The sequence below is a fragment of the Oncorhynchus tshawytscha genome, linkage group LG13 (assembly GCF_018296145.1).
Source record: "Oncorhynchus tshawytscha isolate Ot180627B linkage group LG13, Otsh_v2.0, whole genome shotgun sequence".
In the NCBI taxonomy this organism is placed as follows: Eukaryota; Metazoa; Chordata; class Actinopteri; order Salmoniformes; family Salmonidae; genus Oncorhynchus; species Oncorhynchus tshawytscha.
The window spans coordinates 56,509,954-56,528,058 of record NC_056441.1 but is presented as its reverse complement, the minus strand read 5'-3'; the positions used below and the strand labels follow the sequence as shown (position 1 = coordinate 56,528,058).

The 18,105-nt window shown below is 42.2% G+C and overlaps 1 protein-coding gene and 1 long non-coding RNA gene across 8 annotated transcripts in view; one reads left to right on the top strand and one right to left on the bottom strand.

Moving 5' to 3' along the window:
• The window catches only part of LOC112265201 (centrosomal protein of 164 kDa), a 33,073-nt gene extending 15,146 nt beyond the window's left edge, over positions 1-17,927 (top strand). For 6 of the 7 annotated variants that reach the window (XM_042295991.1, XM_042295990.1, XM_042295992.1 and 3 more), the window contains 8 exons: positions 14,223-14,387; positions 14,493-14,691; positions 14,875-14,982; positions 15,887-16,001; positions 16,233-16,532; positions 16,698-16,770; positions 16,869-16,991; positions 17,083-17,927. In XM_042295991.1, coding sequence (XP_042151925.1) covers positions 14,223-14,387; positions 14,493-14,691; positions 14,875-14,982; positions 15,887-16,001; positions 16,233-16,532; positions 16,698-16,770; positions 16,869-16,991; positions 17,083-17,179 — 1,180 coding nt within the window. In that variant the 3' untranslated portion in view covers positions 17,180-17,927. The remainder of the gene's footprint in view (positions 1-14,222; positions 14,388-14,492; positions 14,692-14,874; positions 14,983-15,886; positions 16,002-16,232; positions 16,533-16,697; positions 16,771-16,868; positions 16,992-17,082) is intronic. The other variant, XM_024442301.2, reaches the window with a different exon arrangement.
• Positions 2,619-11,878, bottom strand: LOC121839094. The gene is made up of 2 exons (XR_006078666.1): positions 5,152-11,878; positions 2,619-3,466 (listed from the first exon to the last, which is right to left on the bottom strand). It is a non-coding gene; the product is annotated as an uncharacterized LOC121839094 (long non-coding RNA).
• Positions 17,928-18,105: the final 178 nt, after the last annotated feature.

Sequence of the window (18,105 nt, the reverse complement as noted above, 5' to 3'; positions counted from 1 at the left end):
CAGCAGTGTGAACAGACAACACAGAGTTACACATGGAGTAAACAATTAACAAGTCAATAACACAGTAGAAAAAAAAAGAAAAAAAAAGAGAGTCTATATACATTGTGTACAAAAGGCATGAGGAGGTAGGCGAATAATTACAATTTTGCAGATTAACACTGGAGTGATAAATGATCAGATGGTCATGTACAGGTAGAGACATTGGTGTGCAAAAGAGCAGAAAAGTAAATAAATATAAACAGTATGGGGAAGTGGTAGGTAAAATTGGGTGGGCTATTTACCGATAGACTATGTACAGCTGCAGTGATCAGTTAGCTGCTCAGATAGCAGATGTTTGAAGTTGGTGAGGGAGATAAAAGTCTCCAACTTCAGGCAGCAGAGAACTGGAACGAAAGGCGGCCAAATGAGGTGTTGGCTTTAGGGATGATCAGTGAGATACACCTGCTGGAGCGCGTGCTACGGGTGGGTGTTGCCATCGTGACCAGTAAACTGAGATAAGGCGGAGCTTTACCTAGCATGGACTTGTAGATGACCTGGAGCCAGTGGGTCTGGCGACGAATATGTAGCGAGGGCCAGCCGACTAGAGCATACAGGTCGCAGTGGTTGGTGGTATAAGGTGCTTTAGTAACAAAACGGATGGCACTGTGATAAACTGCATGCAGTTTGCTGAGTAGAGTGTTGGAAGCTATTTTGTAGATGACATCGCCAAAGTCGAGGATCGGTAGGATAGTCAGTTTTACTAGGGTAAGTTTGGCGGCGTGAGTGAAGGAGGCTTTGTTGCGGAATAGAAAGCCGACTCTAGATTTGATTTTAGATTGGAGATGTTTGATATGAGTCTGGAAGGAGAGTTTACAGTCTAGCCAGACACCTAGGTACTTATAGATGTCCACATATTCTAGGTCGGAACCATCCAGGGTGGTGATGCTAGTCGGGCGTGCGGGTGCAGGCAGCGAACGGTTGAAAAGCATGCATTTGGTTTTACTAGCGTTTAAGAGCAGTTGGAGGCCACGGAAGGAGTGTTGTATGGCATTGAAGCTCGTATGGAGGTTAGATAGCACAGTGTCCAAGGACGGTCCGGAAGTATACAGAATGGTGTCATCTGCGTAGAGGTGGATCAGGGAATCGCCCGCAGCAAGAGCAACATCATTGATATATACAGAGAAAAGAGTCGGCCCGAGAATTGAACCCTATGGCACCCCCATAGAGACTGCCAGAGGACCGGACAGCATGCCCTCCGATTTGACACACTGAACTCTGTCTGCAAAGTAGTTGGTGAACCAGGCAAGGCAGTCATCAGAAAAACCGAGGCTACTGAGTCTGCCGATAAGAATATGGTGATTGACAGAGTCGAAAGCCTTGGCAAGGTCGATGAAGTCTGAGTAGCCATTTGATTATATGTTCAGGAGTCTTATAGCTTGGGGGTAGAAGCTGTTTAGAAGCCTCTCGGACTTAGACTTGGCACTCCGGTACCGCTTGCCGTGCGGTTGCAGAGAGAACCGTCTATGACTAGGTTGGCTGGAGTCTTTGACACTTTTTAGGGCCTTCCTCTGACACCGCCTGGTATAGAGGTCCTGGATGGCAGGAAGCTTGGCCCCAGTGCTGTACTGGTCTGTACACACTACCCTCTGGCTTTCGGTCGGAGGCCGAGCAGTTGCCATACCAGGCAGTGATGCAACTCGTCAGGATGCTCTCGATGGTGCAGCTGTAAACCTTTTGAGGATCTGAGGACCCATGCCAAATCTTGTCAGTCTACTGAGGGGGAATAAGTTTTGTAGTGCCCTCTTCACAAGTGTCTTGGTGTGCTTGGACCATGTTAGTTTGTTGGTGATGTGGACACCAAGGAACTTGAAGCTCTCAACCTGCTCCACGACAGCCCCGTCGGTCCTCCTTTTTCTGTAGTCCACAATCATCTCCTTTGTCTTGATCATGTTGAGGGAGAGGTTGTTGTCCTTGCACCACATGGCCAGGTCTCTGACCTCCTCCCTATAGGCTGTCTCGTCATTGTCGGTGATCAGGCCTACCACTGTTGTGTCATTGGCAAACTTAATGATGGTGTTGGTGTCGTGCCTGGCCGTGCAGTCATGAGTGAACAGGGAGTACAGGAGGGGACTGAGCACACACCCCTGAGGGGCCCCTGTGTTGAGGATCAGTGTGGTGGGTGTTGTTACCTACCCTTACCACCTGGGGGTGGCCTGTCAGGAAATCCAGGATCCAGTTGCAGAGGGAGGTGTTTAGGCCCAGGAAGAGGTCGGCCGATTTCAAGTTTTCATAACAATCGGTAATCGGCATTTTTGGACGCTGATTACCGATTACATTGCATTCCACGAGGAAACTGCGTGGCAGGCTGACTGACCACCTGTTACGCGAGTGCAGCAAGGAGCCAAGGTCAGTTGCTAGCTAGCATTAAACTTATCTTATAAAAAAACAATCAATCTTCACATAATCACTAGTTAACTACACATGGTTGATGATATTACTAGGTTAACTAGCTTGTCCTTGATAGAGGAATTCTAAATTCCTTTTCTGTTTTAATTGCCAAAAACAATTTCGCACTCGTGTCTAATTCATTAATGATGTGTAAGTTCATTAATTATGCATGAAGTAGATCGAGACCAGTCTTAAAAGCCAGGTAAGAGCGTTTAATTCCAGAGAGTACTGAAGCATACACATTTTTCCACAGGTTATAAACTGAACATGACATCATCAGTTTATCCCCCCTCTCTCCGATTCTCACAAGAGCCCATTGTTCATTAGGCCTGGAACGTCTCCCAGACATTTCTTATCTGTCTGACAAGCCATAGCCTCGCTCCTCCGTTAACTTCCCAAGAGGCCCAGACAATTAATTCGTTCTGCTTACATTTTCAGTAACAGCTTAACCAATAACTTTTACTTTTCATACCATAACATAATAGTATTAGAATAAATGGTTCTAATCAATAATGTATACATAATTAATCATCTAAACTATAATTTCCTCTAACAATCCTCCCTTTGATCAAATATTATACATTCAATTCTACATCTAGTTTTATTTAATCATAAAAAATGAAAGTATAAACGAACTTAACTAACCTTTTTATAGAGGTTTATCAGATTATCATATGAATAGACACATAATCAACAAATCAATTATAAATGTTTATCCAACTCTTCACATTTCATTAATCAATTCTAACCTTAACTCCAACTGTTTTTAAACCTACATCAGAATCATAACTCTTCCTTCCGGATTTTCGTCAGACCTTCATTAAAAAAACAGTTTAATCATGGAAACCAATTACAATCTAATTCCCCTTCATCTCAACACTAGCCTCATCAAACATAAATTCCCCACAAATGACAGATCCAGATTCGTCCACTTCCTCTGTAGACATGCCTTCAGTCCTCCACAGGTCAGAACCTGGAATCGGCCCATAACGCACCATCTGTAGTGTCATTGATCTCTCCAGAGTCCTGGAAACAAGGCCTCGCACACAGGGAATTAGACAACAGCCGCATAAAATTAAAACAGTCATGCAGGTGGATACAGCCCAAAACACCGTGATTATAACACTTTTCCATTTTCCAAATGTACTATCAAACCAATAGTCAGGGAAGTATCCACCCCAGAGTTTTCTGCCAACCCGTGAGCCAGGGTGGTCAAAACAGCTGAGGCTTCGGGCACTGATTCGTCCGGAGCTGTGCTACCTGGGATGTAAGACATGGTCCTGATTACCACGCCCACTTCCTCCTTTTATCTAATGCAATTCTATTCTGTCAGGTCTTCCAGCTGGTTGCTTCAGTCTGTTCTACAAACCCTTTAATAACACTTCTGGTAACTATAATTAATCCAGTCTACATTCTTATTGAGAGTAGACCACCAGACAATGCTTAACTCTAATCCTTCTAGTATCTGATTTCTTGCCTTGAACTCATCCGGCACACCTCGTGGAACCCCAATGTTATCAATATATACTCTTTCGCCAAAAGACCCAGATGGAGCATCTCTTCTCTCTCGTTTGGCTAACTTCATGTCTTGGTGTTGTATGAGTGTAAAAGGCATTCCTAACCACAAACTCATTCCCCCGCACAACCACCAGATGGCGACACTGGCCCATTTTATTTTATTGAAATCCCCAGAGTTCAACCAGCCTGTCAATTCAGACATGGTCTCCTCAGTGGTCATATTCTCTGTACTAACTTGGTTCCTGGGGATATAAATAGTGCAAATCAATACAACTGTCATTATCTGGCATTCCTGCTTTCATGAACAGCTTTACCATACATGCCATTCCCTTAGGGGAATTAATTCCGTTCAGTGGGAAAGGGATAGTTGTTAACTGGGGTTTAGCGTTCGCACAGGCATAACATTCTTTAGCCACTGATCTGGCCATATATTGAATCCATTCCAACCATAAGTTGGACTCCCCAAACCCAGTCTCCACCTCTATAACTTCTTTAAGGTCTTTGGTCTGAACTATTCGTACTGGTCCTTTACCCTGGATGATTACACTAGGAATAGCCGTTGTTAGAGAGGTTGGTTGAACTTCGGCCAATCATATTCTCCTTATCGACTCTAACTTCTGCCACCTGGAACGGTACCATAGTATCAGTTGAAAACTGGTCGAAGCCCACATACCATAACCCGAGGTCCTGAGTATTGACCGCCTTAATGTTAATTCGCACCTTTATACAATACTTCCTCTGCTCGGGGACACAGTCCAAAACGCCAACCCTTACTATACTCCACCTGGTCCCAAATTGAGTGTATGGGTTTACGTAGCCATCCCTTTCAGTGTGAGCTATGACCTGTGTCCACGATCAATATGGGAACCTGCACTGATATCTCTTCTATTTTGGAACAAAATCCTCACCGTCTAAACCATGGGTCAAATTACCACTCTCCGCATATCTAGTAGGACGTGCTGTATCAGGAATATGTCACCCACGATAAGACAGCTCAGACGAACAGCTTCCATGTGAAACCCCACCCTTTCCCCGAGAACACATCACTTAGCAAGAGCCAGACACATCTTCACTTCTATGAACAAAAACAGGGGTGACAGGACAGGGAGGGTTACTTCATTCGAGAGATGGCCCCCGGAATTCTGTTAATTCCAGTTCTCCTCTCGAACACTGTTTATTTGTTCGACAGTGAAATATGTATCTTACCCCCCCGCAGTGCGATATGAATCCGGGTGGCCCACGGGACTGGATTGAGTGTCTTCACCTGTAGTTCACCTGTAGTGCATAAACTCTTGGACATACAGGTTTGGTTAATAAAACAGTTTCTTATTCGTCAAACCAATTAGCTAAAAAAAAAATTTTTATTAGTTAATTATCCCGTAGGTCACATCCTATTCTAGAACACTATTTACCCATCCCCCTTTTGTTACCTGGCTCTGCCCAGGTAACAACCTTGCCTTATTCTTATACAATGACTTAGATAAGATTTAGTGAATTATCCTTATGTCTGACATTTATCATTTAGGAGTGTCCCTTTCATTTTCCACATGTCCAATTCTCACTTTTGTCTCCACTCAGTAACTTATCTACACACTATTATATCTTTGCTCGTCCTGGCCCCCCTTCTAAAACTTCTCTGCTCTCCAACCTTCAAGGTCTCTGCAGTGCGGGGGAGGGCTCTTCTGCCTGCCCGTGGCTGTTTTTCACATTCCCAAATTTGAACTACATGCCTCACGGTTTGTCTTTCTAAACTCATGGATTTTCTTTTAGAAAGAACATGTCTATGAGCGGCTTTTCTCTAAAGTCCTTAATCAATCTATCTTAATCCTAACAATAATCCTAACTCCTCATAGATGTCCTATATTCCTGTTAAATATAATACTATTTAAAAACTTATAATCTAATAAATGCTAACCATATTAAAAATCCTTCCTACACTAACAAGCCCTCTCCTTGGAGACCCTCAGTATTCTATCTGACAATAACATGGATTTAATGTGTTGCAAAGTGTGGAATAAAACTTTGGTCCTGGAAAACAGAGTAAAGCAGAACAAAGCATTCTTATAACCCATCTGGTCCTCTCAGCTATTCTTATCCAGCACCAGGTGGGCACCATGCCACCCTTCACGACAGGGAGAACAAACATACATGGGTCATCCTCAGTCAGTCTTATCCTCCCCTGAAAGCATGCTTCACCTCAGCCTCTCCAACTGGAGCATCAAGCAAAGGCATCATCATGCCTGAAGCCTTCACCACATCTGTAACAGACTTCTTAAAACACGGTATGATGCAAGCAGCACATCACATCAATAACAAATAATACAAGAATTAGGGTCAGAAATCCAGTAACCACCATACCAGTGTACTTACCTAACCAGGCTCCCAACTCATTTGAACAGTCAGACTCCTCCACCCCCGCCATGGTCCTCATCTCAGCAGATAGTGCATCAAGCCCATTAAGGCCCTTAGATATACTACCATCTGGACTGGTGTTATTAGGAATATACGTGCAACATTGTTCACCGAACATCTTGCAGGCGCCCCCCTGACTAGCAAGAAGTATATCCTAAGCAAGTCAATTCTGTATAAGACAGCCACAAATTGTCCCTACCATCAAAACCAGTCTCCGTGCCTAATTGATCAATAGCTGAATAGTCTAACATTAATTACCTGAATGGGATTCTTAACACAGTGGTGGCAGGTTCGGTCCAGGGGTGGTAGAGGAGTGTGTCTGGCCCTGGTTCGTCTGGGACCTCTGGTTTTGGCAGTACCTTAATAGAAAACACACCCACCGTGTCTGACCCGGTCCTTTGTAGTCCGGGGGTGTAAGTGCCTGCATCAGAGAGCTTAATAGTTTTGATGGTTAGTAGGATTTCATCACCTTTACAAAGTTCAACAGTGCTCCCAGGTTTCCCCCATATCATGGAAAACCTATCCACCTTTGTGGGATTCCCTATGCTATAAGGATATCCTCTTCTCCAGTCCCAGAACTGTCCCAAGTTGGTTATCATGTAATCCCCATACGGACACCCTCCCCCATTACACAGGTAATGTCCCCCGTCTTTTGGCACTCCTGTACACGGGTGTTAAAACCAAACAAAAATACCTCAATTTCTTCCCTGCCCTGTTGGCTCAAAATATGTTATCTTCCCCTATTTATTCTCAATGATGAATATGACTTTTTCTCTGTTACAATACCAACTCCCTAATAGCCCATTCAAAAAAACTTCACAGCTAATTGTTATAAGACGGAATCCTGAACCACTTTCTCATTTGCGGTTCAAACAGTTATTCTAAACTCTCAACCAAAACTGCTTCATTTCTAATGAATTTACCTTAAAACTAGTAACTCAATATGACCCCATTCATTATACAAATGACTCTCCCCTGAGGCTGATCAGACCTCAGAAGCCAGTCATGATAAGGTCAAAAGGTCATACCATATTAGACATAAAGATCCCTTTATCCTTACAATAGAAATAGTCACCTGTGTGAGCGTGCCTCTAAAACCTAATGATAATTCCCCTTTGACTCAAATCAATAATCATAAGTTTTAAACATCGTCTACGGATATGTTTACTTAAATGACCATGCTACCTTTAGATACAATTAACCCGATAACATTATTATTCAATGCATTACTTTTTCTCTCTGCCGCAAATGTCGTACATTTCGCAGTGTAAGGAATCCGTAATTTAATCCCCGATATTTAATAAATATGCATTCGCATTCTCTCATGGCTCCTTTAATTTACTTATTTTGGGTAACTCTCATCCGTTCCGGAACAAAGAGTTCTATCTAAAACCCGCCAGAACACACTGTTCAAACAAGTTAAATCAAACCCTAAAATTGACTATAACCAATAAACAAATAAACAAAACACTTTTATCTCAACTTCTGAAAGGTTACTCGAAACCCCGATACACACACTAACAGCCATACAGTTTGCTCCGTTATCCCCAGTCCCTGGTGACAAAAGTGTCTCGCTAGTGACGTCGTCATCAAGCGCTCAACCTGCCAATTCGTAGCGGCTTCAAATGGATTGTAAATAATTCTTGTTCGATTAACCAAACCTAATTTATCACATCTGTTCAAATCCTGAATTATAATTTACCACCCCAACCAACATCTCTAAATTCGCCAATTTTATAAAAGCGTTTCGATGGGCATAAATCATAATTGTCTCTTTGTTTTTCATTTAGAATCCATTTTGCTCTAAATACCTGTCTCGTCTTTGACTTAGTATTTTAATTACAACTCTATTCCCAATACGTTATTCACTTGTCTAATTACAAACTCAGACCAGCCTTAGTGAGTGCACGCCTCAAAAATGCCTTGTCTCTGGGAACAGGGAAATCCCCTTAACCCAAACTTTCACTCCTACAACGACACCCAATAATTCTGATGATCCCTTCACATCGTTCGTTTTAAATCTCTTGATGTATTATGTAACTTATTTTTCTATCTTCGAATTGTCGTCCCACAATATTTTTCCCACTGTCATACACTCAAACCACTGTGATTGGCGTGCACTGTCCCTTTAAGATAAGACATTTTATTTGTTCCCCGCAATGAGGACGGAATTCAGATCATTTTTAGAATACGATACTTTTTGTTCAATTTCACTGGCGTTACCTTAACCAAAAATCAATACTTCGGAAAAACAATCACAACTTTTTACGATTTAACTATTTTTACCTAATTTATAGTCCAAAGCGTTGCACTATATAGCCCCATTTGAGTGTCTAGCAATTCCGTTGCTTGGCTATAGACACAAATCTGCCCGCCTTTGTAAAATATATATTCCCTATTCAGATTGAGTTCAGTTTTAAATTCTAATCATCAGAGTAAACCCAACCGAACTTCTCAATTTACTATACCCTAACATTAAACGTACCATGTTTTTGTGTTAAACTTCTCATGTCAATTGATTCATAAATAGCCATAACGTCCAGGCAGGCTGGAATTGTATTGTATCTCTCCGTTATCCCCTCCATTTAACTTTAGGTAACTCTCTCTCTTCTATGATTATTTTATTTTCTACATTATTCCACCAGATCATTTTGGGCGAAATAGCGTTTTACATCGAAATTGTCTCGCCATTATTTTTAATTACTTCTTTTATCAATTCTATCTAGAACACATAATATCCGTTCAGTTATATCTTTTGCAAACACTGGCGACCGTATTTTTCAGGCAAAACATTCAAATAGGTCAATTACGATCTAAAATCAATTTTAGTTAAATACCTCGGCCGGGAACCGAACCGTGGATTACCGTTGGTGAGACTGTTGCGCTCGCCACTATACTAGCCGCTATGAATTTGACTGAGACTCTCCGCAAATATACCCATTTTCACAGTTATCTTTATTTGTTACTCTGACATCTAGACAACAGAAAATAGCCCCAAGTTAGACGCCCAACGTTTTCCCTCAGTTTAGGATTCTCATTCATCTCGCTCCCTTTGTATCTGTTTTAGAAGGGATTCTAACTTTTCGACATCTAGGCGTCCGTCAAAACCATTCCTTTTTTTTCCATTTAGGACAGAAATCTACGTTCCTTCGATCTTTTTGTTTCATATAACGGTAATCTTCCGTCTCTTCAGAAAGCAGTTTAGAAGGGTTTACTACCCATTATAATAAATTCCTGCCCCTCCTAATAATTCCAATCTTCAACCCTTTATGTTAATTTCTCTTTATTGGAATCCTTATCTACTTACGCCTAGTAATTCCAATATTTAACACCTTATGGTTAATATCTCTTTTATTGGAATCCTCATCTACTAAAGTCTGACATTAAGTCTCACCCGTATACCATACATTACTGTTCCTTTAGGACTTTTGCTAAGATTGTCGCTCCAAATCAGCCTACTTGTAGGGTTGACCGAAGACAAATAGACCGAGTCTCAAGAGTCTCCGTCCAATCGTCGTTCAATCTGATACTAGTTTTCACCCGTATACAGCGATCACTGTAGGAATATACAGTAATCACTGTTCCTATAGGACTTTGAACTAAAATATCGCCCCAAATATAGCTTAATCTGTAGAGTTGATTGAAAATGACCAACGGAAAAGCAACTCAATTGTTCCCCATAATCTAAATAAAGACCACCAACCTGCAGTGTCTATTACCAAGATCTATATATCTATGGGGTCACTTGTTCTGTCTCTCCGCTGGATACTTTGTTCAATCTGACATTTAACTCACCTACACGATCACTTTTCACTATCAAGAACACTGACTACTAAAAACCGGGAAAGACCCCCCATACATACATCGCTCGAGCTCCCGTCAGTTCTGGGGCTTCTTTCGAGGCATTTCTCCCCATTCTTAATCCTTACCGTTACTAGTAGCTATGGTCTTTAAACACTTATCTATGCCCTTCTATATAATTTTAAATTCTATGTGCGTGCAGTTCTATAAATTTGTAATTTACCGTTACTTAGTTACTTCTAGTTACTATTCTGTCTGCCTATGTGTGTGTCCCTTTAAAAATAATCAGTATGTATTTTCCATCCTGTGAACCGCGTCCATAGAAGACTTTTGATCGGACATCACATTTCACCCATAGGATATTCCTTTTGGGACTTTCAACGTTAATATCTCGAATCTCACTACTCTAGACTAAGTTGACCTCTCCTGTGAACCACGTCTATAGAAGACTTTTGATCGGACATCACATTTCACCCATAGGATATTCTTTTTCGGACTTTCAACGTTAATGTCTCAAATCTCACTACTCTAGACTAATCACTTATCTTTTGATATTAATTTCTTTCAGCATTGTACAGGTTCATTTATTCTGTTTGCCTAGAATTACCCTGCCTTCTCACCAAGCCTAATTTATCCTCACCTGTTTTAACATATCTATCTGCTACTTTCCACAGTCCGTTTCCCATATACAGATAGACTATTAGGTAAAAACTTTATTTAGGTATGTTTATTGAATTATTGGCCACCCTATTTGTACAGAACAAGCGTCCTAATTCTCCAATGCGTACTATATCACTCCTTAATAATCCTTCTGGTTTGCAAGACCAGGCTTTATTAAGCTCTAGTTTATTTGTTGGTAGCGCACCTTACCTCAGGTCAATTTCGGACCTGCTTCCATTTTATCGATATCATTTTATTTGTTCGGAATATTCAAGCACCTATTATTGATCAAATTCAACTCCTTCATAACATTTTAATCAATAAATATCCTAAATAATCCCTCCCAAATTCGAGAATAAAAGCTACTTTACCTGCTGTCGACTGGGATAAGCATTGTTTGTTTGAATCTAGTCACCCTCTCTGTCCTCTGTGATAATACGCAGGCCTGTTTCAATTTTAACCTCAATTCAGAGGTCAGGTCTTTAGTAAAACGAGTCAAAAACTCGTCCGTGCACGATTTTCAGCGTATTACCTTCAGATAACAGGTAGAGATATTTAGATCTGGCTCGAAGGACCAAATTGATAGATGAATTCTAAATTCCTTTTCTGTTTTAATTGCCAAAACCAATTTCGCACTCGTGTCTAATTCATTAATGATGTGTAAGTTCATTAATTATGCATGAAGTAGATCGAGACCAGTCTTAAAAGCCAGGTAAGAGCGTTTAATTCCAGAGAGTACTGAAGCATACACATTTTTCCACAGGTTATAAACTGAACATGACATCATCAGTTTATCCCCCCTCTCTCCGATTCTCACAAGAGCCCATTGTTCATTAGGCCTGGAACGTCTCCCAGACATTTCTTATCTGTCTGACAAGCCATAGCCTCGCTCCTCCGTTAACTTCCCAAGAGGCCCAGACAATTAATTCGTTCTGCTTACATTTTCAGTAACAGCTTAACCAATAACTTTTACTTTTCATACCATAACATAATAGTATTAGAATAAATGGTTCTAATCAATAATGTATACATAATTAATCATCTAAACTATAATTTCCTCTAACAGTCCTGCGTTGCATATAATCAATGCGGTGCCTGTTAATTCTTCATCAAATCACAGCCTACTTCGCCAAATCGGTGATGATTTAACAAAAGCACAATCGTTGCACGAATGTACAGATGAAGTCGGAAGTTTACATACACCTTAGCCAAATATATTTAAACTCAGTTTAAATTCTGACATTTAATCAGAGTAAAAATTCCCTACCTTGGGTCAGTTAGGATCACCACTTTATTTTAAGAATGTGAAATGTGAAATGTCAGAATAATAGATGAGAGAATCATTTATTTCATCACATTCCCGTTGGGTCAGAAGTTTACATACACTCAATTAGTATTTGGTAGCATTGCCTTTAAATTGTTTAACTTGGGTCAAATGTTTTGGGTAACCTTCGACAAGCTTCCCACAATAAGTTGGGTGAATGTTGGCCCATTCCTCCTGACAGAGCTGGTGTAACTGAGTCAGGTTTGTAGGCCTCTTTGCTCGCACCCGCTTTTTTTAGTTCTGCCCACAACTTTTCTATAGGATTGAGGTCAGGGCTTTGTGATGGCCACTCCAATATCTTGACTTTGTTGTCCTTAAGCCATTTTGCCACAACTTTGAAAGTATGCTTGGGGTCACTGTCCATTTGGAAGACCCAAGTGCGACCAAGCTTTAACTTCCTGACTGATGTCTTGAGATGTTGCTTCAATATATCCACATAATTTTCCTTCGTCATGAGGCCATCTATTTTGTGAAGTGCACCAGTCCCTCTTGCAACAAAGCACCCTCACAACATGATGCTGCCACCCCCGTGCTTCACGGTTGAGATGGTGTTCTTCGGCTTGCAAGCCTCCCCCTTTTTCCTCCAAACATAACAATGGTCATTATGGCCAAACAGTTCTATTTTTGTTTCATCAGACCAGAGGACATTTCTCCAAAAAGTACAATCTTTGTCCCCATTTGCAGTTGCAGAACTTAGTCTGGCTTTTTTATGGCGGTTTTGGAGCAGTGGCTTCTTCCTTGCTGAGTGGCCTTTCAGGTTATGTCGATATAGGACTTGTTTTACTGTGGATATAGATACTTTTGTACCTGTTTCCTCCAGCATCTTCACAATGTCCTTTGCTGTTGTTTTGGGATTGATTTTCACTTTTCGCACCAAAGTACGTTCATCTCTAGGAGGCAGAACGCGTCTCCTTCCTGAGCTGTATGGCGGCTGCGTGGTCCCATGGTGTTTATACTTGTGTACTATTGTTTGTACAGATGAATGTGGTACCTTCATGTGTTCGGAAATTGCTTTCAAGGATGAACCAGACTTGTGGAGGTCTATCGTTTTTTTCTGAATTCTTGGCTGTTTTCTTTCGATTTTCCCTTTATTTCAAGCAAAGAGACACTGAGTTTGAATGTAGGCCTTGAAATACATCTACAGGTACACCTCCAATTGACTCAAATCATGTCAATTAGCCTATCAGAAGCTTCTAAAGCCATGTCATCGTTTTCTAGAATTTTCCAAGCTGTTTAAAGGCACAGTCAAGTTCGTGCATGTAAACTTCTGACCCACTGGAATTGTGATACAGGGAATTTTAAGTGAAATAATTTTAAGTGTACATAACTACAACCTAGAACTTCTTAACTGGGAATATTGAAGAACTGGGAATATTGAACCACCAGCTTTCATATGTTCTGAGGAAGGAACTTAAACATGAGCTTTTTTACATGACACATATTGCACTTTTACTTTCTTCTCCAACACTGTGTTTTTGCATTATTTAAACCACAATTGAGCATGTTTCATTATTTATTTCAGACTAAATAGATTTGATTTATGTATTATATTAAGTTAAAATAAAAGTGTTCATTCAGTATTGTTGTAATTCTCATTATTACAAATATATATATATATAAATAAATCTGCCGATTTAATCAGTATCTGCTTTTTTTGGTCCTCTAATAATCTGTATCGGCGTTGAAAAATCATAATCGGTCGACCTCTAGTCCCAGGGTCCTTAGCTTATTGATGAGCTTTGAGGTCACTATGGTGTTGAACGCAGAGCTGTAGTCAATGAACAGTATTCTCACATAGGTGTTCCTTTTGTCCAGGTGGGAAAGGGCAGTGTGGAGTGCAATAGAGATTGCATCATCTGTGGATCTGTTAGGGCGGTATGCAAATTGGAGTGGGTCTAGGGTTTCTGGGACAATGGTGTTGATGTGAGCCATGACCATCCTTTTCGAAGCACTTCATGGCTACAGATGTGTTTGCTACGAGTCGGTAGTCATTTAGGCAGGTCACCTTAGTCATATTGAAGGTTCAATGTTATTCCAAAGTCAGTACTATTTCAGTTACTAACATGTGATTTTATTGCAGTGATTTGGAGCAGAGTGAGATCAAGAGGCCTACTACTAGACTGGACAGAACAGAGGAGGAGGAGGCAAGGAAGGAGGAGAAGGATAGCGAGGCACCACCCTCTACTGCTGGACGGGAGAAAGTGCTGCATGTGGAAGATCTGAAAGAACCTCCTGTCTTGGATGAGTATGTGTGTGTGTGTGTGTGTGTGTGTGAGCATACATGTCGCACCCTTCAATCCTGACTAACTTCTATGTGTGTGTGTGCCTCTCTCTCTCTTCCCTCTCCCAGCTTGCGTCAGTATATCTCCTCTGAGGGGCTGTCCCTGCAGAAAGCCCGGCGCTTCCTGGAGAGGGAGAGTGGTCGTCTGAGTGAGAGACAGGCAGCACTGCAGGCAGCTCAGGCCCAGTCCAGCTCCTCTCAGTACCCCAACACCACCAGCCACGCCCAGGCCACACAGGAGATGTACAGGAACCTGCAGCAGGTGCGTGTAAGTGTGACTCCCTTCCTTATCCCATATAGACTCCTACACCCGGCCCTAGTGCCCTTGTGTCGAACATTCATGAAGTGAGAGAGTATGCATGACCTCCGTATGTAACTGTCCCTGGATAATTTTTCTCTCTCTTTCCCCCACTCTCTGTCTCTCTCTTTCGTTTCCTCTTCTCTTCCTCAGGAGGCCAGTGACGTGGAGGAGTTGAGGGTGACTGTGAAGAGGGGGAACTCGCTGCTACGCAGGAAGGAGGAGAGACTACAACAGCTAGAGAGCTCCGTAGCTGAAGAGGTGCCTTAGTAGTACACCATAACACGTTTATATACCACATATCCTGCCCCCTGTACACCACCTGTACTACATACCATGCCCATAACGTTAGGCATACTGGAATAGCTAATAAACACACTGTACACTGAACGGACAAAACATTAAGAACACCTGCTCTTTCCATGACACAGACTGACCAAGTGAATCCAGGTGAAAGCTGTGATCCCTTATTGATGTCACTTGTTAAATCCTCTTCAATCTGTGTAGATGAAGGGGAGGAGACAGGTAAAGAAGGATTTTTAAGCCTTTAGACAATTGAGACATGGATTGTGTATGTGTGTCATTCACGGGGTTGCTGGGCAAGGCAAAATATTTAGGTGCCTTTGAACAGGGTGTGGTAGTAAGGGCCGGGCACACCGGTTTGAGTGTGCTAAGAACTGCAACGCTGCTGGATTTTTCACGCTCAACAATTTCCTGTGTGTATCAAGAATGGTCCACCACCCAAAGGACATCCCGCCAACATGACAGAACTGTGCGACGCACTGGAGTCAACATGGGCCAACATCCCTGGGAAACATTTTCAGCACCTTGTAGAGTCCATGCCCTGACGAATTGAGGCTATTCTGAGGGCAAAAGGTGGTGCAACTCAATATTAGGAAGGTGTTCCTAATGTTTTGCAACACTCACTGTATGTACGCGTTTACATTTTTACGTAACATTTTGGTCATTTAGCAGACACTCCTATCCAGAGAAACTTAGTCAGTGCATTCAACTTACGGTAGTTAGGTAAGACAATCGCATACCACAGTCATTGTAAGTTAAACTTTCAGCGAAGTCAATGATAGTAAGAGAAAACATGTGTTAGAGTTAATGGCAAGTACAAAAGTATGGAGTTTTTTTTTTTTTCTTGCTTGATCTTGTCCAGGTCTCCCCTCATCACTACTATGATGACCAGGACAGACTGGTGACTGATAGGAAGGTGGCCTTTGATGTGACTGAATCGGATATGAGCAGCGTCAGCAATGGCCTTGATGGCCCTGGTGAGAGAGACAGACATACTGGAGTATTCATAGCAGGCCTGTACTCCTCCTCTGCCAAATTATTATCATACTCTCTCTCCCTCTATTATTCCTCCTTTCTCCCCCCCTTTCACCCACTCCTTCCTCTCTTTCACAGCTCATCCCTTGTTTTTCATGTGTTCTGACATTGCCTCCCTTTCTCTCTTGCGCTCTCTCTCCCTTTGTCTTTCCCTCTCTATCTCTCCTCTCCAGGTGAGGAGCCCACAGTGCCGGCTAAGGTGCAGCACTTAGCTGAGTCGCTCCAGCACATCTCTGGCCAGCTCAGCACAGTCCTGGGGGCCCTGGGCTCCCTGACCCAACGCCAGACCCCTTACCAGCCTCTCCCCCTACCCCTGCCCCTCTCCCAGCCCCGAACCCCCACCTCAATGCCTCTTTCACAGCTCTCCATGCCTCTGTCTGGTCCCTCCTGGGCGTGGGCCCCTCACAGCACCTCCATCCAGCCACGGGGTTCTGAGGACCTGCTCAACAGCCGCTGGGCCAAGCTCTTCCCTGGTACATCTCAGCCAAAGAGATTCAATATCATATATGTTATATTAAATACGCATTCTATTTAGTTATGTGGACTGAAGAACTCTGTTCTGTGTAGTTTCAGGTAGGGCGAGGAGTTAGTTTATTGGTTTAACAAGACTTCACTTATCTTTGTCCCCTCTTCCATAGGGGCTCCTATTGAGTCCATAGCCACCAGTTCCTTGAGGACGCATACGCTTTATTCAGGGTACAGTCCTGCAAGGTAAATAGGGAAATGATTTGTTATAACCGCCACTCATCCCTTTCACAGTAGTCTGTCTTGTTGAAGGAAGGTACTAAAGACATGTGTGTTTGTGTTAGCGAGCAGGCTCGTAGTCTGTCCTCCATGCAGCCTAAGTCGGTGGAGATGGATGGCCAGAGGCTACAGGGTCTGATCGACGGCAACAAGAGATGGCTGGAGACACGCAGGAAAGACCCCAGTGTGTATCCTTCTGTAAAAATGCTCACACATTACCACAACTTTATAATGGAGCTTGGTTCAGTCTTGTAAATGTCCTTAACAAGTTTTCATCAGACCTCTGTTCACGCGTTATCGGACCCCCCCAACTATGAGTGGACTGGTCCAGCTGAGCCTGGATGACAACAACCAGATTAAAGTGTACCATTACTAAAGGGGGGTGGGTGGAGTTACATACAGAGCAAGGATCAACACAAGCAGATAAAGATGTACTGTTACTGAAAAAGGGCTAAGGACAGGGGTGGGTTTTTAAAATTAACTTGGAAGTAATGCAGGGATTCCTCTAGCTCTGGTCCAGGGCGTTACTAGAGGAACCCCCTCGACTATGTGTGGACAAAGGAACGCCCTGGACCAGAGCTAGGATTCCTCTACAACCAGATTTACATATCAGATTACTGTAAGAAACATTTTTAAGACGTCTGTCCTCTGGTGAACTCCGCTTTAGCTGCGATTGTGTTTCAGTGGACTCATTTTATTCCATTGGCATGCAAGGGTGAATATCTTGGGATTATGGAGACAATAGCCCCGTAGTCAACAAACCAGTTTGTTTCCCAATTTTTTGGCCTCTAGCTCTTTAAATGTTTCAAAAGCAGATAGTTGTTACATATACAATAGGTGCTTCACTTTATTAGGAGAGACATCTCGAGGTTGGAGTGAGATACTGTTGATAGCTGACATGGTATCAGGTTGTATAAGAGACGTATCACTCATTCCGCTGTGTGAGAAGTTCAAGCCATACCATAATAACCACTACAAGGGCAAGACAATGACTTGTGAGGGATCCGCAGTCTTTATGAAATTCTGGTAAGAGGGACTCTTCGTGTTTTACTGTGCAGATAGACGTGAAATTTTTACCATATTTTTTTATAAGAAACGTTTTAATAAATGTAAAGTGGTGTATATTCATAATGCCAAACTTTCATTATTTTTCATGTTTCAGTATTTAATTTGTCTACATTAAGAAGTGATCACCAGAGTTGTATTCATTGGGACACCCAACAGAAAGTGTTGCAACTTAAATGAGAATTTCTTGGACAAGTTCAGGTAGTCTCTCCATGATTGTCAGTTACCTTCCGTTTC